The following is a 27,905-nucleotide window of genomic DNA, read 5'->3' as shown; positions in this document are numbered from 1 at the left end:
AATACATACTGACTTTAATCTTTATGACTAGTGTGATTGTGTCCAGGTGTAGCCTCCTCACATTCTGTCTTCTTGTTCAGGCACTTCCTCAAACCCTTTTTTAAATACAGTTTGGCTTTATTGAGCCTCTCACACCATAGGTGATCTTGAACAGTTGTGATTATGCATTAAGCGGGTGTTGTCCTATTTTTGAAAAACTGATGAACTCATACCCCTTAAATGACTCTCCAGTCTAAGAAAAAACGCAATTCTCTTAGACCAGGCCAGCATCTCTGTAAAAAAAAAAACACTATAGAATGTTTGACGGGGTTTTGAGATCTAGTGTGACACTATTCATTAGATGGCCTCTTTAATTTGTTTGTGTGTTTTTCAATGAGAGGTAACAAGAAACAGAGGTGAGTTTGCTAGTGTTTCATATTGCAGTAAAGCAAAGCTTTATTACATTTAGTAAAAAGCAACACAGCCTTGGTATTCCGGGCCAGTATTACAGTCAGATTCTCTGTTGTTTGAAGAAGTCAGGCCGTGCATAAATCCCTGACTACGCATACAGTCCAGACAGCGCATAAAGTCTTTTGTTGGTGATCCTTTATTTTGGAAAGAAGAGAAGCAGGGGTGGAACTCTTCTTTGTTTTTTGCAACTTCCACATGAAGCTCTTTTCTGAAACCAAAATGTTTTTTCCAATGCCTAAGTTTGTACTGTCTGGCGGGAAGTTGTAGGGAACACCCAAATGCTAGAAAATTGTACCAACATCTCTTTTGCACCTCTATCAATCAATCAATCAATCAATCAAAGACATTTATAGAGCGCACTACTCACCCGGAGGGTCTCAAGGCGCTAGGAGGGGGGGGTGCTGCTACTGCTCGAACAGCCAGGTCTTGAGCTTCTTCCTGAAGGAGAGGTGGTCCTGGGTCAGGCGGAGGTGGGTCGGAAGGGAGTTCCAGGTCTTGGCGGCCAGGTAGGAGAAGGACCTTCCTCCTGTTGTCGCTCTTCGGATGCGGGGGACGGCGGCGAGGGCGTGGTTGGTCGATCGGAGGTGGCGTTTGGGAGCGTAGAAGTTGAGGCGGCTGTTGAGGTATCCTGGGCCTTGGTTGTGTAGGGCTTTGTGTGCGTGGGTGAGGAGCCGGAAGGTGATTCTTTTGTTGATCGGGAGCCAGTGCAGGTCTCTCAGGTGTCTGGAGATGTGGCTTCTTCTGGGGACGTCGAGGATGAGTCTCGCCGAGGCGTTCTGGATACGCTGGAGTCTCTTCTGGAGCTTGGCGGTGGTTCCGGCGTAGAGGGCGTTGCCGTAGTCCAGACGGCTGGTGACGAGGGCCTGGGTGACCGTCTTCCTGGTCTCGGTGGGGATCCACCGGAAGATCTTACGTAGCATGCGCAGGATGTTGAAACAGGACGAGGAGACGGCGTTGACTTGTCTGGTCATGGAGAGGGAGGAGTCCAGGATGAAGCCCAGGTTGCGTGCGTGGTCTGTCGGTTTGGGTGCGGTGCCCAGGGCGGGGGGCCACCAGGAGTCGTCCCAGGCGGAGGGCGAGGAGCCCAGGATGAGGACTTCCGTCTTGTCTGAGTTCAGTTTCAGGCGGCTGGTTGTCATCCACTCGGCTACGTCTTTCATCCCTTCGTGAAGGTTGGCTCTGGCGGTGGCGGGGTCGTTGGTGAGGGAGAGAATCAGCTGGATGTCGTCGGCGTAGGAGATGATGTTGAGGTTGTGTTGGCGTGCGATGGCCGCGAGGGGGCTCATGTAGACGTTGAAGAGGGTGGGGCTCAGCGAGGATCCTTGAGGGACGCCGCAGATGACTCCGGTGGCCTCTGACTTGTACAGTGGTAGACGGACTCTCTGTGTTCTTCCGTCGAGAAAGGAGATGATCCATTCCAGTGCCTTCTCATGGATTCCGACGTTGCTGAGGCGCGGCACTAGGGTGCGGTGGCAGACAGTGTCCTCTCAAATGCCCAGGAGGCCTGGTCCATGCTACACAAACTACTTTAAAATCCCATGGTCTCCTGACTTTTAGGGGCCCACTGTACCTTCAATGTGCTGGGTTTATCCAGCCTTTAGATGCCTTGCACATCTTCTGTGTGCTTTGCGCAAACTGTACTTTCCCCTCCCACAGACCAAGATTTCTTGCTTTACTCAACCGGTTATCATCTAGAGCACCATGTGCTCCCCTGTGCTCGACTCACCCATCCAATATTTTCCTTGCCAACCCTTGCTTACATCATGCAAGATGAGCTGGGCTCTTCCACTCTGTACTGACCCACCATGTCTGATTTACTCAAGCTGCCTTAACAGACCCATCCTTTCTCTCCTCACAATTATCAACTGGCCCAGCAAGTTCAAGGCGCATTTGCCATGTGCTTCCTTTGCTAACCCTAGTGCTTCTTGTTGTTCATTTCATTCATTTTACGTTGACATATGCTAGTTCAACATCCCATTGCGTTCATCTTAACCATTTAATTATAAGCCATTCATCACATGTATCACCACTCTAGTTCCCTGTAATCAATTCACTTGCACCCTGCTCACATTAGGTACCGCGTGCTCCCATTGAAGGAGCTGTGGATGGTTTTGATTGACCATAGTGGGTGCCGGCTGTATGATAGATGATGGCTGAGACAGTATTGTAGTCTGCATTGTGTTAAAGACCAGATTGAAAATGTTGCCTTTCCTTTGGGTTGGTTCTGTGACTTCAGTTTTGATGTTTACTGTATGAAAAGGGGAGGAGGCAACAGAGAGGAAAATGATGTAAAGATGCAAGGTGTACCCTAAAGAATGGGTGGCAAAAGGACTAGGCCTATCGTTAGCCAGGTTTCTTAGTGAAATTGCCTACAATAGCTGTTGTGCACAATGAGAAAATTCATGACTTTTATGTCTCATGTGCATAGACTCAGAGACAATCTGCATTGGTATGACATTCCCAAAATAATAAACATAACCTTTAGCATATGAGAGGAAAAACCAAATGCTCTACAGATAGCAGAAATATTTATGTATTATCAAGCACAATTGGAACCAAGAAAATGTGGCTCCCATTAAATGTCTGCCCCACCTCCAGCCCCTCCCACAACTGCTCCCTTCTCCATTCACTGCTTAAATTGATGAGTACCTGCACTTATTTTTTCCCATTTAAAGCACTGACTGTGAGGCAAAGTATAGGATAAGATGTATAACGTTTTGAAAAAAGGAGCAGAAGGGTTTAGAGTTAAAGGCAGCAAACCTCTTTTATACTTGGCAAATCACTGATTTACAAAAACAATCAGTACGCCATGCCTACAATGGAGTTACAGCGGGATAATGCACTGTAATGTACAAACCCTGAAGCCTACTTCTGCTCCCTAGTCCCTACTCCGCTCATGTCACATCAATGGACTAGTTTACTATGTGCGGCTATAAAGTGGCCCTGAGCTAAAACTAAAAATGAAAGGGGAGTTTGGCTATTAGTGTATGAAAGGATAACTCTGCCCTACCAGATATAACTGGTGAACTCACCTTGCAGATTGAAAACTCTATTTCAAATAAGATATAAGGAAGTCCTTGAGATTCTGTGTAAAATGTTCAATTCTATATTGTAGAACACAGCATATGGCAGCCATCAGCTGGTCAACAACTTCTTCAAATGATTTATTCAGAACTGTTTTGGTTGTAGATCCTTGCTTTTTTCCTCTTGCTAGAGAATAAGATTTAATTTTACAGACAGTAGAGATATTTTTTCTGTTTAAATACATACTAGCAGGCACAACGTTCATGTACTAAATGCAGTAAGAGTTTGGAGATGGGAAACATGCGTGTCCAAGTCTGCTGCTGTGTTCCTGTCGACTTCTGGTATACCCTTCAGCAATTTTTGTTTTACGATTCTTTTAATTAAGTAGTGGTTTCATACACATGAACCCCTCAAATACTCAAAACATTTATGAAACACAAAATTCACAGGTGTTGGCACTTTTTTATATAGTTTTTATATAATCGAAATAACATTAAATATTTTAGGCAAAATTCAGGTTCTGTTTAAACAGACAACGAAGGCCTTACTTAGAAAACAGTTATCAAAATGCAAAGACCTTTCCTGTTTAAACACAGACTGGCAGGCACCATATTTATATATTAAATGCAGTTAGTGTTTGGAGACAATTGAGTTGCTAGTCCGAACTTGTCTCAATCCAGGAGTACTTTAAATCATTGTTCAATCTTCATTACCTGATTCTATGTTAAACCAGTGAGAAAAACACCCACAACAGTACACATATTTAAAAGAAACAGAATTGAAATTATATCTAATTTAATCAATATTAATTATAATCTAATCTTTTCATAGCATTCTTTTAAAGTGGCATCTTAAAGATGATATAGTTAGCCTTTCTCAGAAGTAGCACAGTTACACGTTTGCTTGAAGCTATACTTAGAAATAAAGATCACTTGTGCTTACAATTTACTGATTCGACCATGTGGCAGTAATTAACCGTAACCCTGGATCACAAATTAAAGTTAAGCATCTATGCCAGTGTGAATTAATTGAAAAGTCTTAAAAATCAATTACTGTTGTTTGCCTCAAGTCCACTCCCACCAGAAATATTGTTGAAAAATTCACTATTGATTCAGTTCCAAGGCACATTTAAAATATTCACATGTTTAGATATAATTCTTTGAATATAATTTTCTCTTTCAAGTGTCTCCTTTCGTTCAGGGTAAAGTTGTTACAGTTTTCTTGATCCGCATGTATGTATGTTTACTGTTATGACATGAAGAAACAAAACCTGTGACTCCCAAGTGATGAGCTATAAAATCTTACTTAACTAAAAATACGGTAAAAAGGTTTGTTTTAAATAAGAACTTAGACTTTATTCAATTTATTTCCAAAACATTGAAATAAGGTGGTTTCATCACAAAAGAGTCTTGGGGTGTTGGTTACATGGAACGTCTTTTTGTCTGTAGTGGTTCATCTAAATGTTAGTCATGTAGAAAGAATCATCAAACCTAAATTCCCTGTATAATATTTTGATTTCTCAAGTAACTGCAGCTGTCAGCTCGAGCTGGTTGTCCCTCTGGCGAAATGAGAAATGGAAGCTCTGGTTTAGTTTCACAAAACAGATATGTCTATTCAGGCCACCAAGCCAAGTTTTGTTATCTTAGCTGAAAGGAAGGAATGAATGATGAAAACTATCGGCTTCGGGCACGAGTGAAGGTCCAGTTGCTGAAATGAGAAAAGACAGATTTAGGATTGGTTGATTCACTCAAAATTAGATTTCCAGACATGTGTTCTTAAACCAATTCTTCAGAACGTTTACACTCAAATCATGATTTTCTGCCATATTAAAACAATGATTTATTCATTATGTAAAATATAGAGACTCCTACTTACTTTTGAACCCTAGATAGCTTTCAAAACACCTTCCCCATCCCCAACCAATTAATTTTCATAACTCAAGGCAATTTACATCTGAGACATAAATTATTCTACAGAAAAAAGAATATTTCAATTGTGCACATAATTTTCAATTCCCAGCAGACTTTGGTTATTTTTCTTGTGTTTGGAAACCTTAGAAATAAAAGCGGAAAGCCTGGGACCAAGGACTAGCCACACTCAATTTTACAAGTTGTTTAGTGGAATTGCCTCTTAAAGCAAGCCTTTGATATTTATTGTGAGTTGGCCAGCAATTTGTTCAATATACATCCCCTCCGATAAAATCTGACTCCAAAGGGTGGATATTTATTGGGTGTGATAATTACAACGCAATAACGCGTTTTCCCTGACAATGGGGAATAACGTGCAGATTTGGGTGCTTACTGGACCACAATCTGCATGTCCCAGAATGTACAGGGCATATTTCTCCCAATAAATATCTTCAGGGATGACCTGCCAAAATGTATCCGAGGGATGTGATATTTATTGCAATATTCATAATTCTTCTTTACTCTATAGTTTTCTTAACTTTACGCGTATCCATAAAATAATTACAATTTGCCACATATTTAGACACCTAAAACATCATCTTAATCCAGACATGTTCAATTTTGAAAAAATGACTGCATTATAAAACAACATCTTTTGAATCCTGTGATACTAGCAATCTCAGTCTGTCATTATCACAACCCGTATGCAGACATATAGCTTTCTTTCAAGTAGGGTAGTCCCATTCATAATTACATCTGTTTCAGTCACACTGTATATTCCTGATTTATTCCATTTTACCTGCAGCCCAGACACCCTTTCAAAGACGCGGCAGGTTTTCGCGATGATTGGGGGTATCTGATATAAATCTATGATGTATAATAACCGATCATCAGCATACAAGGAGACCTCATGCACTCTGTCTCCTAGTGGTACGCCCCACTGCGCACCACAGCTTCGCAAATGCATTGCCAGGGGTTCCATCTGGCTCTGTGTAATTTACTATTGAATGAATTGATTTAGTCTTTGTGCAAAACTTATTTATTATAATTCTCATTTCTTTAATTTGTTTTGTTTCTTTGTACATCTTACAAATCTCAGTTAGATTATGCATAAAACATGATATGAGGACATACAATATATCCATCACAGTACAATTTCATCCAGTAAATAGTGCTCATTCTTTGATCAATTCCTTTCATTTCATGTTAAAAAATACTCTCAATCATAATACATTGTCCAGCATTATAGGGCAGTCTTCCCGGTGCATATTTTTTCTGTCAGGATGTGGCAATCAATGCATGTTGTCTTGGGGCAAGGAAAATAGACAATAGCCTTCGTAAAGCCTGGGACCAAGGACTAGCCACACTCAATTTTACAAGTTGTTTAGTGGAATTGCCTCTTAAAGCAAGCCTTTGATATTTATTGTGAGTTGGCCAGCAATTTGTTCAATATACATCCCCTCCGATAAAATCTGACTCCAAAGGGTGGATATTTATTGGGTGTGATAATTACAACGCAATAACGCGTTTTCCCTGACAATGGGGAATAACGTGCAGATTTGGGTGCTTACTGGACCACAATCTGCATGTCCCAGAATGTACAGGGCATATTTCCCCCAATAAATATCTTCAGGGATGACCTGCCAAAATGTATCCGAGGGATGTGATATTTATTGCAATATTCATAATTCTTCTTTACTCTATAGTTTTCTTAACTTTACGCGTATCCATAAAATAATTACAATTTGCCACATATTTAGACACCTAAAACATCATCTTAATCCAGACATGTTCAATTTTGAAAAAATGACTGCATTATAAAACAACATCTTTTGAATCCTGTGATACTAGCAATCTCAGTCTGTCATTATCACAACCCGTATGCAGACATATAGCTTTCTTTCAAGTATTTTTGCCCAATATCAGAGAACAATGGACAAAAAATATTTACATGGATTATCCCTCATTGAGAGTTTAGTAGAGCTGCAGCTCCACCACATTGGTGCTTCCCCTGCTCAGTTTAGCACAGGGCACTAATTGATAGACTGTCAGTGGAGCCTCTGTCTGCGCCAATCAAAGGTTGCAGCCACAATCTTTGAAGCATCAGGTGGTCCACCATTTTAGTCTATAGTAGACCAAGGTACCCCATGAAATTGCACTATTTGAGGTCTGGGACGAGGGGGAAAACAGTCAATATATTATGATACAACGTCCCACTAGATCTGTATTAGTTCCTAAGGGGCTACAAGTAGCTCAAACAGCTGGCCCGGAGTAAATATTTTTTTAATATCTTTATTAAATTTTGAAATATAAACTTTACTTATCTGACCAATCTTACATTTTCGTAGTTATTCAGCAACCTGCCGGAGAATACAGCGGCTTGTTCAATACTCTAACAAGTACATTTTTATACATGAAAACGTTACTTGTAGTTTTCAGGCATCGTCAGCAAATGTATTACATATCGTCTGTGCACTATCTGCTGCCTCCGTTTGTTATGGGCACAATCATGCTGCATGTTCGCCCTATACAATAAGTGCAGTTTACAGCCACCAGGTGCCTCTGTTGTATGTGAGAGTCAGGAGCGTTCTATTCGTAAGTATTGCTGTGGTGCATATTTACTGTATGACCTGTGGCAATGTTCTGATATAAAGATAGAACATTTTTATTAAAGACTTAACAACCAATCCAAGGAAATGAAATATATACAAAACTGAACGGCTAAAATATATATGAAAAGAAACCAAAAGAAGATGCCATTTAGAACTGGATATGACTGGGCTGAGGTCTGTGTGTGCAGGCATGAGGAAGCTTATGTTCGACTAATATGGGGTTTGGAATTGGAGGGAACCAAGACATAACAATCTTTCTCAAGGTGTATTGTATCCAACCGACCACATATGATATACTAAAAGAAGAGGGTGGCCTACAATTACCTATACCTATACGACAGGGAGGGGGGCATTTAGTGATCTATGACTACTCCTAAATCATTGGTTGGCTGTGAGGATGCAAGACTATCAACATCCTCCGGTTGTGTGAGTACCTTAAGGATAACATCCCAAGACTGCGTTACTGAATATTTGCGCAACCCCGCCGTCTCTTCTCTATGTATTGTGGTGCTCTCGGCCTATGCCCACACTGTGAAGGATTTAACCCAAATGATTAGTGCCGGGGGGGGGTCGCCATGTTTCTATCTCCTTGTAATTAGGCGCTTGGCAGTGATCAGTCCCAGATCTATGAACCTAGAGGTGACCTTGTTTTTTTTTTTTGTCCGGGCGTTTACACCTAAGATGCAAACCTCCCATGTGTACTTTAAGGGCACCTTTTTGCATTTTGTTAATGTCTCCTGAACTGCTTGCCAATATGACTGAAGTGAGGTACAAGACCACAACTTGTGTAGCAGGTCGGCTCCAACAAGGTGACACCTTGGGCAGACAGAGGTGGTAATATTGAAGTATTGGTTTAGTTTGTCTGGGGAAAGATACGCTCTGTGTAAGATGTATGTCTGTATGAGTTTAAATCGTGAGTTGTGCTGTATGTATGTAGGGCCAGCAACTATCATATCCCATTCCTTTACCGTCCATGGTCGCCCCCCATCTTCGGCCCAACGCTCACGGAGACCCGCTAATGGTTTCATCATGTGAGTGAGAAGAGCTTCCACCAGCCAGTGTACCACGTGCGAGCCTTTGCCCATAACATGCAGGTATTGTATGAGTAAATGCATCTTTGGCTCTACTGCCATATCACCCCAGGCTGTTAGGAGAGTCAGAGTTATTGCTGCATGCAGGAGGAATTGTCCTGCTGGTAGACCGGTTTCATTTTCTAATATATCAAAAGCTAAAAAATTGCCCTCTGCGTATAAATCTCCTGCTGTATCCAGTCCTGCCTCCTGCCATGTCGTCAGGTCCTCCTCAGACAACCTCCCTGCCTCTTGGGGTGCCCACCAATGACAGAGATGGGGCATATGGAAGTGTATCTCGGGTTAACTGAAGGCTTCTGCGATAACTCCTATAGGCTAGTGCAATATACATCTGAGATGGGCGGGGAAATCGAGCAATGGGATGAAATAGGTGGTAAAGTTTAGGTTGTGTCCATGGTGGCAAGGTTGTGGCTGTATCTTCTAAATACTTACCGCTCATCCACTTTGCCACCCATTGCAATTGGGATTGATAGATAGTTAAAGTTCCATGTTCGGAACAGCCAATCCACCATTTCTTGTTGGAGCATATAGCTTCCACAATGCTATTCTGGCCTGTCTTTATTCCAAATTAATGTCTCGAAAGATACTTTCTAAGGTTCTAAGTATCTTAATTGGAACGTATACAGGGAGATTCGAAAAATAATATAACAATCTGGGCAATATTATCATCTTAGTCAGGGTAATACGACCCATCACACTCAGGGGGAGGGTTTCCCAAAAATGCACTTGCGCTTTGATCCCAGAGATGGCTCTTATTAAATGACTGTCTAGGATATCAGCGGAGACTGAAACATGTATATTCCCAGATATCGAAATGTGGTTGGGTACCATGTTAGGGTAGTCCCATTCATAATTACATCTGTTTCAGTCACACTGTATATTCCTGATTTATTCCATTTTACCTGCAGCCCAGACACCCTTTCAAAGACGCGGCAGGTTTTCGCGATGATTGGGGGTATCTGATATAAATCTATGATGTATAATAACCGATCATCAGCATACAAGGAGACCTCATGCACTCTGTCTCCTAGTGGTACGCCCCACTGCGCACCACAGCTTCGCAAATGCATTGCCAGGGGTTCCATCTGGCTCTGTGTAATTTACTATTGAATGAATTGATTTAGTCTTTGTGCAAAACTTATTTATTATAATTCTCATTTCTTTAATTTGTTTTGTTTCTTTGTACATCTTACAAATCTCAGTTAGATTATGCATAAAACATGATATGAGGACATACAATATATCCATCACAGTACAATTTCATCCAGTAAATAGTGCTCATTCTTTGATCAATTCCTTTCATTTCATGTTAAAAAATACTCTCAATCATAATACATTGTCCAGCATTATAGGGCAGTCTTCCCGGTGCATATTTTTTCTGTCAGGATGTGGCAATCAATGCATGTTGTCTTGGGGCAAGGAAAATAGACAATAGCCTTCGTATACAGGAATACAACTCCATTCGGATCTTGGCCATGATTTTTTTATGCCTCAGAAACAAACACCACCCACCTTGAGCGTTTGCAGAAAGAATACTTAGTGGACCCCACCAACAAGGCAGCATGTTCAGCATTCACCTGTGCCAACAGTTCATCTGCTGAACTGCTAGACACACTTTTGGTACAGAGACCCTTACCGACATGGCTGGAATGTCTAAATATTTCAGGCAGTCCTCCACCTATGATGCAGGCAGGGCTTCTTTTTCAATATACAAGGGAACCCATTCGGTTAACTAAGGACCATGGGTATCAACGATTATAAAGGAACAACGGTCCCTAGTGAATCTAGGATCAAAGATAAAGATAAAACATAGGCCACAATGGGAACTATATTTGCCACTGTCCAGCCGGACAGGGTTTTTATTTTACATCAATTAAAAACATATAAAGGAGTGTAGATCAGGCACAATCCTGTACCAAATTGGGAACACACAGGGAAGGGAATTTTTCAGGCAAGAAAGACCATTATTGGCCACTTGTATTTCAGTGTCATTTGTAAGTAATGCCAAAAAGTGCTAGACACAACATGAATTAAACATAATAGTCGGTTTGTGAAAACACTTATAAACAAGTTGACGTTTCGATCCCTTATGCTCTAATGTGTGGGATCATCATCAGGACTGACAATTACAACGTTTGCCTGCCTGGTATCATCATTTTATAACCGCCCTGGTAAGCGGGTAAAGGCCCAGGGGTTATTAGGTTCATGTGCTTGAGACAATCTTTAGAATGGGTGTCTCCTGAATTAATTCTCGGTTATCGTAAAGGTTTGCCACAGTCTTGGATCGATTATTAGATGGCTTGGGGAATGTGGTAAACTCACGATATACCCATCACCCGGGGGATCTTTGGAGTTCGGTGCCTCCGTGGGGAATGATGCCCATGCGTGTACTGCCGGATCACAGTCAGGGCTTCTGCCATCCTTTGGGATACATGCCTGGGTCTAATGGAAGCCCTTACATTTCCTGGCATCTCACATATATGGATGCTTCTCCCATACTAGTTACCTTGCTGTCCTGTCCAATGCATTGGATGGGTTCACATAAGCAACAGACAACTTGCCCAGCCGGACATTACAGTATTTATCAATCAAGGAGAAAAGAACATAAGCCTGTTTGTGAATTTGATGGTTCGTCCTAAATTCAACTTGAACCACTAGAATAATCCTATGGCTGTCAATCCAATCCTGCAAACTGGGGAGGACCAGTTTAGCAAGCACGGATAGATTGAGGTGAAAAATGGATGGGTGCTCTTTTCATAAACTTGTATGACAGCAGCAGCCCAATCAGTTGAGGTGAATTTAGCTTCTGGTTCATAATTCCATGCGAAGCTTGGGCACTATCAACATTAATAGGTTTGATACAAAATGTACTTTCAGTAAGTGTTATGTTTTTTTTTAAGCCATCTGATTCATAATTGTGCGGACTGTCATATATTGTTAGAGAGGGAAGGGCTACTCAAGACTGCGTCTGGGCAAAAAAATGTTACGCGTAGGAAACTGGATAGGATGCTAAGATACGGCCTCTTAAATACTAGATCACTCCAGAAGCACAATTTAGAAATCTTTACGCTACTACAAGATGGGGAGATTGATATTCTGGGGGCTACAGAAACGTGGCTGGAAGACTCATCCATGCCAGACGTAGTGGCTTCCCTTCCCCCTAACTACTTGGCAATTTGCCAGAATCGCGCCAGTACCAAGAGAGGAGGGGGAGTCGCTTTTCTCTATAAGAACTGCTGGAAGGCTGAAAAAATCTGTGCCGAATGCTTGGGAGGCGCAGATATATTAGGGGTTAAATTAGAGGCGGATAGTGATTGCTTGGTCATCCTGCTGGTGTATCGTCCTCCCAGGGCTACTCCCGATTTTGTGGATGGCTTCGTGGAGCTGGTCCATGACCTTAGGTCGCGTTATAAGGACCTAATGGTCATGGGAGATTTTAATTTCCATTGGGAGGCTTCCCCTACGGAGGGGCAAGCAAGTCACATAGAGGAAGCACTAATCACGCTTGGTCTGACTCAACTTGTAGTAGGTCCCACCCATGACAAGGGCCATACGTTAGATCTGGTATGGTCGACTGACCCTGGAGATGGGACGATATCTGGTCAACCTTGTGCATGGTCTGACCACTATCTGGTTAGGGGACAGAAAGTAGCACCCAAATTTGGAGAGAAATCTAGGCCGGTGTGGAGAACGGTGAGGCGATGGAACTCCATAAACGCAGAAGATCTGGTAAGAAACCTGTTAAATCCCGTCGTTCCAACTATTTGTGACTACAAACTTGAGGTTATCTGCCAGATGGTAGTGGACAAGCTAAAATCCACTATTGACCTTATGGCACCGGCCAGAAGGGTGAAAATGGTGGACAAAGGAGCTGGAGCACCTTGGTACAACGATGAGTTGAGGTCAAGGAAACAGGCACTGCGTAAGGCAGAGAGAGCCTGGAGGCGGGATTACAGTTTGATGGCACGGAGTCTATATCAACATGAGCTGGCTATGTATAAAAAGGCTATCGTAGCACGAAAATCGGAGTTCTTCGAGACCAGGATTGCCACAGCTCGTAACCCGCAAAAAGACATTTTTAAGGTACTCTCTGAATTGAGGAAAAATAAGGAGCAGAGACTTAACTTCTCACAGGAGGATTGCCAAATTTTTCAGGACTTCATCAAGAAAATTGAAGATCTTCTGTTAGAAATTTCGTGCACCCCTGCTCTGGAATGCTCGCTCCAAGTCAAGTCTATCATGCCCAAAGTCGATAACCCTCTAACTATCATCCCCTTGATTACGAAGGAGATGCTAGCCAGCTTGATAGGGAGGGTAAAATCAGGCTCCCAGGCGGATCCATGTCCTCCAAGTGTTTTTAAACTAGCTATGCCAGGGATGGAGGAGGATATTCTCCACCTGCTTAATAAGTCCCTTGAAACTGGACAAGTTCCGGCTATGTTTAAGGAGGCCCGGCTGATCCCGCTGTTAAAAAAGCCAGGGGCAGACACAAAAAATTAAAAAAACTTCAGACCCATTTCCCAACTTCCTTTCTTAGCAAAGGTCTTGGAACAACATGAGTTGTCACATCTCTCTAAGTATTTGGAGCTAAATGATCTGCTAGAGCAAAATCAGGCCGGCTTTCGGGTTCATCACAGCACGGAGTTGGTGATGGTGTCTATTTTAGACGAATTAAGGCGCAGAGCTGACAAGAGGATACCTGGTGCCCTTGTGTTACTCGATCTCTCCGCGGCTTTTGACACGGTTTGTCACAGTCAACTGCTGTCGCGTTTGAGAGACATGGGCATCAGGGGGCACGCGCTAGGTTGGCTCTCCTCCTTTTTGCAGGATAGATCGCAGAGGGTGCAGCTGTCCGACCTAGTTTCAACATCAGCGCCCATCACCTGTGGAGTGCCACAAGGCTCTGCCCTCTCACCACTCCTTTTTAACATCTACCTGCAGCCACTAATTTCAGCTCTTAATCAGATGGACTGTCAGATTTTTAACTATGCTGACGATACGCAGATCATTATCCAAATAGAGGACTCTCCAGGTGCTCAAACCAGGTTGCATAACATCTTAAGGTTTACAGTAAACTGGATGACTGCCAACTCCCTGAAGATTAACCCGGACAAGACCAAGGTGCTGCCCATAGCCATCCAGGGCAGTCCGAGGAACGACGGTTTTTGGCCCAGGGAGTTGGGCAAGTCACCGGAACCTGCAACCGTGGTGAAGAGCCTGGGAATTTACATCGACAGCACTTTGTCCATGAACAAACAGGTGTCTGTAGTCGTAGGAACATGCGTTGGTCTTCTGAGACAGATTCGTAAGATCTCTCAACTGCGGTCTTTCTCCACCTTAAGAAGCGTTGTGTTGTCGCAGGGTTTCTGTTCTCACACAGAACTGTGCACAGAGGAGTGGAACCTCGGCGAATTAGGGTGACCCAAAACACACCTTAGTACCCAACTCACCCCTTACCGAGCTAGCTACAGTGTCTCATTGGACATATCAAACTCCCAATGTTTAGACCAACCAGAACATGAACTTACAGTACCTCAGGGTACGTGGAACTCATGAACACTCTTTCGTTATATCATCATTACAAACCAGAACATGGAGTAAAGAAGACACATGTGCATTTGAAATGTTTATTTACTAATGCCGTCTTCTCAGGCGCAGTATCTTAGATAATACAAGTATACTTATTATCAGTGGCAAAATTACCAGCATAGTTACTAAGACATAAAAAGCGAATGGTGACAGCATGTTAACATACTGTAATGAATAAGAGTTAACAACACTTATATCTCACCCTCCCTAACACATATATTATATTATTAGCTAAGAAGGTCTCTTTGGGTTGTTTTAGGGCGGGCCCATACCTTAGTGTCCTAGCATGAAGGAATTACATCAGCATACACCAGCTCTCTCTGCATGTGCACCGCATCAAGTGTTTCTATGTGCCTCATGCAAAGCAATATCAATCCCGCCTGAAGCCAGAGTTGGCAAAAGCTGCACTTGTGTTATGACTATGAAGGCGTGGAGATCAGACCTCATAACAATTCCATATCGTGTTGTTCCTGAAACTTCAGCACTCTTCGTGCAGACATAGTTTATTAAGCAAAGCTGATATCAGAGCAATAACATATTATTCTCACATAAACCACGGCAAACTACTAGGTTGAAAGCTAAGTCAACAATTAAGTGTCGTGTGCAAAAGTTGCAAGAATGGAAAATGGCGTTTAAACCTCAAATGTACCTATGCTAACTTAACACGATATAAGGATATTCAGGAGCTACATGACACCCCCCCTTGATCCGAGAACGGACTAAATATGATAACAGAAGTGCCATCACATGAGAGCAGAACTCAACAGTAAACGAGCATGATGCCAAACTAAACATTAAAAATTAATTCTAAAAAATAGCCCAAAAATATAACGTGGCTCAAGCCAATAGGCAAGGAAATAATAAAAAATGTGACAAATAAGTCAATAAAATCAATGAAATGCTATTGATCAGCATGTCAATCCGAGACAGTGTCTATGACAAAACTGTATATGCAAAGTAAGTAGCAACAGCCTCCAATAGGAAATCACTGTCCTCATCCGAAAACAGATCAGCCATCCAATTCAAAAGTTGAAAAGAACATACGTGTTCTCCCATCACCGGATCCTCTATAACCATCAGAGGACAGCTCGGTGGGTTTTCAAGAAAACTTAGTTCCAAGAAATTCCGTGCTGCCGACAATATATCCCAGGGACCCATTAGTCCATGCGCCACTGCTAAGGCCATAATCCTCTCGTCAGAACAAACCAACTCGTGAGCAATGATAGGACTCATCAGCTGATTAAAATCGACGTCAGGAGAAACCGGTCCGCAGAGACACAAATCAATGGCCCAATGGAAATCACAGGTCAGGCAGTGAAATACAGGCTGGACACAGGTGAAATAGGAGAATCGAAAAGATAATCCATATGCCGTGCTCAATGTCGCCAACGGCAGTGTGCCATAATATTCAAGCATGCGGTTGCGAAACTGCGTCAGTAGCTGTTGCGCCGGGTCTTGCACAGGAAGGACATCCATATTTAAAAAGACAGAAAACCACTAGAGCGCCAGCTGCTAATGCAAGTAAAAATGGGAACCCTCCAAACAAGGATGAAAAAATAGAATGGAAGAAAGCAGGGATGACTCCAAAAATCTTTTCAAAGGAAGTCACGAGACCACTGCTAACAACTTTAAAAAAATGTGCTAGGCCTTTTGTGGAGGATGCGTTAAAGATAGTTCGAACCATCGCTCCGAAATGCAAAGGCAAATAAGTATTCAAAAGAGCCTGAACCTCTGTACGGGTGTTTGCAATGTGAAGCACGAAAGTTTCACGGGCCGAGCTCAAGGCCACCTCTTTCTGGGACAAAAGAGCCCTTATTCTTGCCATGCCGCTGAATTCTGCTCCCAAGGTTGGTTTCTGTGGCCAGATGGAATACTCCCTATGTTCACGTGTGGGAGGATAAAGCACATTTCTGTAGCAAATAACCCGCTCACTTACTGTTACGATGAAAGCTATACCTTTAATTAACCCACAACAGTCCTCATTATTGAGCATTAAATAACTACCATTCTCTAATAATTTAAACGTGGGGATGATAGCAGGAACAGGCGTGCCTTGCAAAACGCAAGCCATATTCGGTCGGTCCCTGTTGCATGAACCGTGTAACTGTATGTGTCTACACATTAAAGAATGATCTGGCGTCTCAGTACACTCCTCCCCAGTCAGATAAACTTCCTGGTCATCCTTAAAACAACTGTATGTGTATGGAAGCAACCAGACTTCATGGAGGAAACCGCTACCTAAAGGCTCATAACGACCTATGGGTACATATTTCATACAATTTGAAAATTTATATAAAGCAAAAGGCAGTGTTATCAAACCGTGGATAAGCCACGTTGCAGCAGTGGCTTCTGCCACGGAAAAAGGTAAAGATTCCAACCTTTCAATATGTAACATAGAAAAGGAAGCATCACGCATTGAAAGCAAGCGTTGTTTGTCAGTCAAATTAAACGGTGCAAATAAAGAAGACACGTTCATGTACCCCCAGGGAACTTTACCCATTTTTAGAGTTTGAAGGGTCCATGCAAACTGCATGATTGATCGTAATTGATTCTGACCATGGTATAATACTGACACTTCATCATGCACAATATCGACAACTGATGACACAATATTATCCAATGTGTAAATTCTAGAGGAAAGCACATTAATGCTATTGTCAACAACTGCAAGCACTTTCTCAAGATTCGCTTGATCAATAGCCCTAAGGCGCGTAGCAGCCTCTATTTGTGAAAGTTTCCAAATTTCATTGTAAACCCCATATAACCACCTTTTCGACCTGCCACTAGCCGGGCCTTTAATGAAATCATTCAAGTCCACATCTGCATTTAGTTTAGATAGGTGATTCTTAACCGCAGGTAAAGTTGAATGTTTCAGCCAAGTTTGACACAATTTGCCTACAGAATAAGAGGTGACAGTATGACCCAAGTTAAACCGGGGATCAGATCTAACAGTTGTAAAACCGTCAGTTAAATTCAAAAATCTATGTTGGCAAGAATCAGCACTAAGGTGCCAAAGCAGCCAACCCTTAGGATTCATACTGGAAATGTTAAAGGAGGAATTAAGAATTAGAGTCTGTAATTCTCTAATGGACAACTGAGTAAAATTACTCCAACCATCATATTCCTCCAACTCCGGGAAAGAAGGAGCGTTTAACTTTTTAGAAGTAGCCAATCCAAAGCATGTGGTCTGGGAAATCGTTTCATTTAGAAACAACATATGATTTGGGATGAGACATGCACGGTGCAAAGCCTCAGTGCCTTGTACCTGCCAGGCCCTTGAACCCCAAACTGATTTAAGGTCTATTGTATCCTTCCATAACTCATAGCCTCCAGTAACTAATTGATCAAGGAAGGCCTTCGAATACAACAATTTAGTATCGGTAAGTCTAACCTTGGACATTGGCATTTTTTGAAACTTAAAATAAAAGGACTCGGGATTGGACTGATTAAAGTCAGTGAAGTAAGTATACTTTTTCAGAAATGTTTCAGAACTCCCCTGATGAGGCGCTGGGCAATGTTCCCACTGAGTAAAGTTAACAGTATCCCTTCTGGATGATGTTTTGTGTAAGAAGTGATTGCCATAATGTTGGTAACAGAATAATTCACCATAATTAGCAGATTCTAAATATAAATCCTCAGCATCAAATGCAGCATAGTACTGCAAATCAGAAAATAAACTTTCTACAGCATTGACATCCCAGTCATCAGAACGAATGTTTTGTTTCACCACATCCCCCATATTCACTCTAAGTACATTAGGGACATTAATGACTTCCGTTGGGCCATGAATCTGAAACCGAACTGCATCCTACACGATTCCATCAAGGACAGGCCATGCTGTGATGTTAACCAAAGTCAAGTCTCTTTTAAATCTGTGTGTAGAATGGGACGAGGAAAGCGGGGCCAAAGTTCCATTCAGATGAGTAATGCAAGTTCTCTCCTCGACATAGTGTCCATTCATGATTCGAAAAAAATAAAACACAAAACCAATTGACATAAAAAGGTAAACCGAAAAAAGGACCAGCCAAATGTATGTCCAAGGGGGTATCAAAAAATGTTTTTTAAACAGGCTAGCATAAACTGCAAAACGAGAGGGTTTCTTTGAGGCAAGGGAAACAGAGTCAAAAGAAAATCTGGATTCCGTGGCTAAAGGTGCTTGCAGGTCAGGTATGGACAAATCAGTGGGGTAGGTATAGTCTATCTCATCAATGTTAGTTCCGGGTAAATTATTTAATAAAGGACTGGAAAGAGCAGGTAATTCGATGGCCACTTCAGGTTCAATATTAGAAGCAGTGGGCATAACTGAATTTCTCACAATGGAAGGACAGGAAACAGCCGGTGTCATGCTAAGAAGAATCGGCCACTCTGTGTATCTTGACATTGTCAATTGAAATAAACCTGTTTTCCTTACGACCAGGAAGTGGTGGTAAAATGACTGTTCTTGTGCCCTTCACTCCAAGGACAGGAACCGGAGCCCGATAGGAAGGACCAAATTCTTTCTTGTTATCGATCTTCTCTCGAACCAGTTCGCCAACTTGGGGTAGCCAGCCAACTACCGGGATCTGCAACGCACCATCCGACGTGGAGGGCAAATGTTCCTTTGCAAGACTGTCTCTGGTCTTTTGTAGAGTCTGTAAAACATTGCAATGTTCATCTGCGTCAAAGGAAGTGGCGCGAACCACACAGTCTAGACCGTCAAGGTCAGGGACGTACATCTTGATGCCAAAGAGCATTTCGTATGGGGTCCGCCCACCCAGAGACCTTCTAGGGAGATTATTAAGAGCACGCTGCACGCCATAGAGGTGAGCCAGCCAGTTTCTGCCAGTGCCTATAACTCGGGCTGTCAAAGATTGCTTTAAATCACGGTTCATTCGCTCAACTACACTGTTATCCTCAGGTCTGTAGGGAGACGAAAACTTGACTTGGACCCCCAACGAAGTCATGGCATCCTTATACGCCTTAGAGGCGAAAGCCGGACCCTGATCCGAATGGAAGGTACCACAGGCAAAAATCCCTATAAAGACACGCAAATCTCTAATGACAGTCCGTGAATCAGCGCTGCGATGTGGCCATACCCACACAAAGCATGTGCATGAGTCAACTGCTACTAAGATGTACTTATACGCAGTATCAGATGAAAAAGGACCGCAGTGATCTAAATAAACACAACCTAGCGGTTTATTAGAAATGTACAACTGAGTCTGTGGCGGACGCGTAGCAGTCGAAGGTTTAATCTGCTGGCATATGTCACAAAGAAGGACATAATCACGCGTCTGTTTGTATAGTCCCCGCCACCAGAAACGTTGTTGTAATTGAGTTACAGTGGCCGAGACGCCCGCATGCGCAGACGCCACACCTTCATGTGCCGCTGTAATCAAGTCTGCTCTGCGATCCGAGTTGGGAATCAGCCGTTCCCCAACGTCAGGAATTGTCACAAAAGGAACCTTTTCGGGACTTAAGTGGTATTTGTACTTCGAAGGGAATCCCGCAGGATGTTTACTTCCCTTCTCAGAGGCAGCAACTGCCGCCAAGATGTCGCTATCAATCTTGGTTTTGGATCTAGTAACCGCTGCAAATAAGTATGTAGATACTGCTGATTTCGCCGCTTCATCAGCAAGCGAATTGCCAACAGCGTGAACTCCCACGCGCTGATGACCGAGAGTATGAATCACATAAACGAGTGGCAACATAGCCTTAAGCTCTGCCACTCGAACCCAGATCATTTTATGTTTTATTGTGCTACCCTTGGAATCACGAAAATCATTCTGAATCCAAAAGAACAAGTTTTCATTGTAAGACTGGACACAGTAGTAAGAATCACTTACAACGAGTGTAGTAACACTTGGATCTGCGTACTCCAACGCTAGTAAAAGAGCACGAAGCTCTGCCAATTGTGCGGTGCAGTCTCCCAGGGGCAAGGTGTGCACTTCACTGGAAATGAACTCTTCGTTCAACATAGCACCGACCACAATGGCGCATGCGGAAACGTAGGCATGTTTAGAGCCATGCGCAACCTGCGCCGAACCGTCAGTGTAAATGATGCAATGGAAGTCCTCCAAAGGCCGCATAGACAGAGGAGCAGGATGAACGAATTCATACTGCAAGAACTCCTGCGACCGTAATGAGGCGTCAAAAATAAACGTGACATCAGTGGACGTCAAGGACGCAGCCCATTGAATCCACCGAGGGTGCAAAGCTTTTGAATTTGGTACACTGGCTTTCGTGACTGCCTCCAAATGAGGACAGGGTGTTACCACCAGCATGCGTTTCCCCTGTGACAGTGCTCGTTCCTTAAGAATCGCCATCTGTACAGCAGTTAAAACCTTTCCACAGTGGGAAACCGCAATTCAGCCGAAGTGTACAAGTGTGACTTGTAAGCAATAGGTACTGTGTCTCCTTCATTAAAAGTGAGGTACGAGAAACCCACTGTCCCAGGAATTATTCTTATTACCAGGTTGGTGTGGTTATCACGAGTCAGTAAATATTTTGAAGCGAGCAGATCAGCCTGCAAGGATTGCAAAATGGCTGAATGCTCAGGCAGCCAGCATGATTTTGAGAAAGTAGGTTGTATTAATGCATACAACGGCTTGATACGCTGGGCATATTCCGGAATGTATGTCCTTCCGAAATTCAAAAAACCCAGCAAGTACTGTAATTTTTTCAGTGTAGTAGGAGCCGCAACTGTGCGCACTTCTCTAAGAAGTGAGGAGCCAAACCTCTACCTTCATTGTTGAGCTCATAGCCCAAAAACAACACTGTGTGTTCAGCAATGTGCGATTTTGCAAAGTTAAATTTGTAACCCATGTCAGCGAAGTTACAAATAACAGAATTTACACGACACAGATGCTCCCAAATATCGTCGTCTGTGAGATATATGTCATCCACATACGAACAAGCATCCGGGTCGAGTGCCTCCAGAATAGAGACAATGCGAGCGGTAAATTTACCAGGACTATTCTTATAGCCCATTGGAAGACGCCGGAATTGTTTTTGGACTCCAGCGCTCGTAAAACTGGTCCATTGGGAGCTAAAGCTGTCCAATCTGTGGGCATAAAAACCGTTGGATATGTCAAGCGTTGTCTTGAAACGCTTTCGCACGAGACTATCCACAAGGGCAGAGCCGTGAGTATTCTGTACTGCACAGTTACGGCAATGCGAGTTTAAATGCCGGTAATCCAAAACCAAACGATACGATCCGTCAGGTTTGTTCACAGTAAAAAGGGGATTATTCATCGGTGACACACACGTTTCAATAACTCCCTGATATTCCAATTGTTCAAGGATTTCCGCGACGGAAGATTTAGCTTCACGCCGAATGGGATATTGAGGTTGAGGCTGCGGCTGAGACCGCAATGGAATTTCGTGGCAAGGCGACAATTTATCCCAACCACATTGGTTACGGTACAGAGCCGGTGCGAGAGCCCGAGCCCACTCTTCTGCAAAATGCTGCGCATGCTCTTTCGAGACAGTGTTCGCGAAACTGGGGAGGATTACCTCCTCCCCTCGCGGCGCCGCGAGCACAAAAGGTGGGGGCCAGTCAGCCTCCGAAAGCAAAATATCATATGTAGAAGACAGATTTTCCCAAAATACACCTTTAACGGTACGCTGTATGTCACCTTCAATTAACAGGACAATTTCATAAAGTCTTCCAGGGGGAGCAAGTCTCGTATCCGCTGTTTCTATCACAACGTAGACATCAGTCGCTGTCACCCTCAGTAGTGGACGCAGCGCCTCTCTGACTATGGTTATCTCCGCCGCGCTGTCCAGCAAGGTCAGAGCCCACGTCAGATTCCGAAGCCGCGTTCTCACTATCTGTGGCATATCGATGCGCTGTTAAGGCTGCGACTTTCTTTTTCGCAAACTGCGGTCTCTTTGGCGTAGAATCCTCCTGCTTCCATGCGCCTTCTGTCTGGCGGGGCTGGCCACGTCCTTGTTGGCCACCACGTCCCCGTCCGCCTCCTCCTCCACCGGTCTTCGGGGCCGATGAGTCCTGAAAGGAACGAGGAGAGCGTTGATCAGAAACCTGAAATCGATCAGGTGATTTAATCATCGCGCGATCGCGCAAATCATAAACTTTCTCAGCCGGCGCACGGACCTGTGACGCAGGATATGATTCCTGAGTTTGCTGCTGATGCTTCCCCTGTTTCTGTTTCTGAGGCCAATTCTGTTTTTTGGACTTTGGTTGCACATCTGCCGCAGCAGATTGCACTTGTGGTTGTTTCTTCTCCTTAACCGCGAAGTACTTCAAACCCTTACTTGTGCGACCAATAGTTTTATAAGCGGCCACTACAATCTTCGCCAACTGGCGGGGCTTTTCGGCATCGGGTAACGCTGCCAGTGCATTAAAAACCTGGAAGTTCACAGCATCTCCCTTGATGTTGGAGAGTATGAGATCACTTACAATCTCAAAAGAACCACACAGGCGCATACCCAATTCATTGAACTCCCAGATCCTTGGGGTGTCGGGCATCTGCTTCGGCATCCTTAGGATGTTGCGGAGGTTCCTTCCCCTGTTGTCTGAGGAGCATAGGAAACTGACAGTGCAGGCTCTGATTGGGTCCAGGTTGGATTATTCCAACATTCTTTATCTGGGCCTACCAGAGTACTTGCTGCAGCGGCTCCAAGTGGTGCAGAACGCTGCCGCGAGAGCAATCTTTGGATTAAATAGACGGGCCAATGCATCGGGCCTGTTGAAAACCTTGCATTGGCTTCCTATCCGGAAACGGATTGCCTTTAAGGCTCTGACTCTGGCCTATAAAGCTCTCCACGCGGTGGGAGCAAAGTACCTGCAAAAGAGACTGGTCTTCTATCAACCGACCAGGTCTTTGAGGTCGGAATCCCTGTCTTTGGCGGTTGTCCCGCGTGTGAAGAGAGCTCGCCTGGGAGGCCGCTCCTTTGGATTGCTGGCGCCACAGTTGTGGAACTCTCTGCCGCTTGCTCTGCGGGGAGCTACCAGCCTATTAGCTTTTAGAAAAGGCCTTAAAACCTGGCTGTTTACCCAGTAGCCTATTTTCCTGCATGTTTTTGTTTGGCATTCTGTTTTTTCTTTTATCGGTGTTATGTTATTTTGTTGCAGCCTTCCTTTTCCATTAAAGCGCCGGGACACTCTTTTTGAGTATCCGTGCGCTATATAAAAGAATAAATAACATAACATAACATAACCGCTGCCTCTGGACCGTGATCATCCTGAACACGTTTTATGATCGTAGGCAGTACAGCCATAGATGGGGTGCCGAAACACCTCGCATAAACAGCCGCAAAAGTCTTACCCCAACTTTCACAGTCAACGAGCTCGGGAGTGATATCCTTAGGTAAAGTAATCGTCAACATTCTATGTTTATCAGCAGGAGTAGAATTGGGAAACACGGCTTCCAGTTGGTCAAATTTCTCGGCCAGCCAAAAAGGAAAATCATCTTTATTATCAGGGCGTTGACCAAAAAACGAATTTACCATAACTGGATTGAGCCGTAAACCACCACGTTCCGTTTGAACGGCCGGACCCCCCGGGGGACCACCCGGGAGATGACGACCTATGTATTGAACCAATGCACGAATCACGGAAATTGAAACTACATGTAGCCTGCGAATTTCTGCAAGGGTACATGCCCCGTGATTCGGGTGCGGGGTAAAACCACCCAACGCAGGCCAGTTTGTACCTGGAATTGAGAGTGGACCTAACCTCGCAGCGGACAAAGAATGGGGGAGGGCGCCATCAAACCAAACTCGATGCTGCCAATGATCAATAGGTATTTCCAGTGCCCTGTACGGTGTATACTCAGCCGGTACAGGGGAGGCCGTGTAGGAGTGGAACAAACCAGAAGTTGCGTCTACAGCCGGAAACGTAACCCAAGAGTAAAACAATTCAAAAGGGAACGCCGGATCAGCACACACCACTAAAATCACAGCCATCCCATCCACCGGGACTTGGTACGTCTGTAGATGTGTGCGCACCGCTACTCGACTATGTTGCGCAATTGCTACCGCCACCATGTTAACACTGGAAACACGGAAAAACAAAGAATACTTTGTAGCACAACTGGGTAGTAATTCAAAGAAACCGTTTTAGAAAGAATCAAGCTTGAAAAAGACCTATTACCATAAATAGGTAGGTTTCACCGACACCCCGTTTTCCGGAAACGGATGTGAAGGGGTTATGGTTCGAACGATACACTACTCGAGTGTCATGATATAAGACCACCGAAACCGTTGGGCGCCATGTCGCAGGGTTTCTGTTCTCACACAGAACTGTGCACAGAGGAGTGGAACCTCGGCGAATTAGGGTGACCCAAAACACACCTTAGTACCCAACTCACCCCTTACCGAGCTAGCTACAGTGTCTCATTGGACATATCAAACTCCCAATGTTTAGACCAACCAGAACATGAACTTACAGTACCTCAGGGTACGTGGAACTCATGAACACTCTTTCGTTATATTATCATTACAAACCAGAACATGGAGTAAAGAAGACACATGTGCATTTGAAATGTTTATTTACTAATGCCGTCTTCTCAGGCGCAGTATCTTAGATAATACAAGTATACTTATTATCAGTAGCAAAATTACCAGCATAGTTACTAAGACATAAAAAGCGAATGGTGACAGCATGTTAACATACTGTAATGAATAAGAGTTAACAACACTTATATCTCACCCTCCCTAACACATATATTATATTATTAGCTAAGAAGGTCTCTTTGGGTTGTTTTAGGGCGGGCCCATACCTTAGTGTCCTAGCATGAAGGAATCACATCAGCATACACCAGCTCTCTCTGCCTGTGCACCGCATCAAGTGTTTCTATGTGCCTCATGCAAAGCAATATCAATCCCGCCTGAAGCCAGAGTTGGCAAAAGCTGCACTTGTGTTATGACTATGAAGGCGTGGAGATCAGACCTCATAACAATTCCATATCGTGTTGTTCCTGAAACTTCAGCACTCTTCGTGCAGACATAGTTTATTAAGCAAAGCTGATATCAGAGCAATAACATTATTCTCACATAAACCACGGCAAACTACTAGGTTGAAAGCTAAGTCAACAATTAAGTGTCGTGTGCAAAAGTTGCAAGAATGGAAAATGGCGTTTAAACCTCAAATGTACCTATGCTAACTTAACACGATATAAGGATATTCAGGAGCTACATGACAGTGTCTGCCATGATTTTGGGACGCCTGGACTACGGTAATGCGCTGTACATAGGGTTACCCCAGTGCTTACTCACGCGGCTGCAGACGGTCAGGAACGACGCAGCGAGATTGATTTTTAAGAAGCCTAGGACAACACGTGCATCTCCTCTCCTGCATCAGTTACACTGGCTCCCTGTCAGACAGAGGGCATTGTTTAAAGGTCTGTGTATTTCACACAAGGCACTCTACGGTAATGCGCCCAATTACATTAAAACCAGACTGGCCGGATACATTCCGGGTAGGGTACTTCGATCTTCTGAAGCTACTCTTCTGGCAAATCCACGTTTTCGCCTGTCCACTGTTGGTGGGCGCGCTTTCTCCATTCTGCTCCCTGCAGCATGGAATAAACTGCCAACTGACCTTCGGAAGGAGCCTAATCTTCTGCTCTTTCGTCGAATGTTAAAAACAATGCTTTTCCGGGAAGCATGGGGTATGTTATAGGTTTGACATCTGCTATCTGTGGGACTGGTTTCTCTTTGTACAAGCGCTTAGAGACCCTGGGGTGATAACGTGCTATATAAATTGAAATAAATAAATAAATAAATAAATAAATAATTATGCACTATGGAAGGGATTAGTTCAAGAGGGTGTATCCTTCTTGCACCACTTGCCAAAAGGCATTAGTGTCTCCTCTGTCAATGTCCTTGCCCATCAATAGCTACTGAAAACCATATTCTTTTTCCAAAATTATTGCCCCATATTGCACTAATCTCTCCGGCATACATCTGAAAATATTTCTGAAGATCTTCACATATTTTTCCACAGGTTTGTACTACCTGTTCTCATAGCCAGGTGTGCATTATGACTAAGGCTCCCTGATTTCCGTTTTTACTGATTTTTACAGATAAGTACAGACAGAAAAACATTTATTTTCTTGTCTGTATTTATTTTAAATCTGGATAAAAAATGTCATTGGGTTCCTTTTTGAGAGATTCTAACTACTGTCTGCCATGACTGCCAGGCCAATAGCTGTGTGGATTGATAGGTCATGAGGGTTAAAAAAGAAAATCATTTTAGTAAAGAGGCTTAAACAGCAGTAGATATGCACAAGGTCGATACTGAAATTTACATATTTTAATATAAGTACATTGATTTAAATTGTGGGTTTTCATAGCAGTGAAACCTGCAAGGCATTCATGCATGACTGCATACGTATCATAAATGTAGAAATATACTAATTTCAGCTTCATTTTTTCACAAAACCCAAAACAAAAAAGGAGAACTACAGACGGAAGAGTTACCATAAAATCGGATCCCGAATTATGAGCTATCGCGCTGAGAGCTCCATGCTACACTCTGCTGATATATGGTGATTTAGAGTTGCATTAAATGCTCCACCTCAGATGGGCAGAGTAAACGCCTTTACTTGGCCACTGTGAAGTCAATCTATGCCGTCCTTGTCTTTAAAATGCAAGTGTAATACAATTGTCACTTGCTGAAATAGAAACAAGTAGCAGCAGTGATGCACTAATCCCATAACCTACAGGACAAGAGAATCAATAAAGTGAATGGTTGTATTTCATTTATGTTATCAAATATCAACACAGTTTACTTTCCTATATTTAGGAAAACGTTGCACTATGTGCATTTAATTTCTATTCACGTCTTGATGTTTCTCTCCAGCCCTAACAACATACTACATCTAAGACTAGTATCGTCATGAGGAATTCTGTTACTTCATGACCTAATAGATGTCACCAGAGTGGCTCCATGCTTGGGTGCAAGGAACATTTGCTATATGAAAGTAAGCGGAGAGATAAGTGCACATTTATTTGTAGTAAACGTTTTAGAGCTGTGCATCTATCACAGATTTACAGTATGTGCATAATCCTACTCTCTGGTGGGGTTACATACGTGGGCTGTGTTTCTGGTGAGGTTGGGGGGCGGGGTTGTAACTCTGTAGTGCAGCATTCAGTGCAGCACAAAAACGTATCCCTATAAGTGACAGGGGTCTGAGTGCAGGCGCCTAGCGAAACCGAAGGCAGGCCTCGGGGGTCTGATGTCCCTCGCAGGCCGCCTTCGCTTCAATGAGGTGCTCGCCCAAAGC

General features: G+C 43.4%; 1 protein-coding gene across 1 annotated transcript in view; it reads right to left on the bottom strand.

The window, feature by feature from the left end:
• Nucleotides 1–3,916: 3,916 nt before the first annotated feature.
• The window catches only part of SNTB1 (syntrophin beta 1), a 625,304-nt gene continuing 601,315 nt past the window's right edge, over nucleotides 3,917–27,905 (bottom strand). Inside the window, exon 7 of the mRNA XM_078686832.1 lies at nucleotides 3,917–5,181. Coding sequence (XP_078542958.1) covers nucleotides 5,089–5,181 — 93 coding nt within the window. The 3' untranslated portion in view covers nucleotides 3,917–5,088. The remainder of the gene's footprint in view (nucleotides 5,182–27,905) is intronic.

The sequence above is a fragment of the Lissotriton helveticus genome, chromosome 4_1 (assembly GCF_964261635.1).
Source record: "Lissotriton helveticus chromosome 4_1, aLisHel1.1, whole genome shotgun sequence".
In the NCBI taxonomy this organism is placed as follows: Eukaryota; Metazoa; Chordata; class Amphibia; order Caudata; family Salamandridae; genus Lissotriton; species Lissotriton helveticus.
The sequence above is the reverse complement of the archived record's forward strand: the minus strand, read 5'-3'. Positions and strand labels throughout refer to the sequence as shown.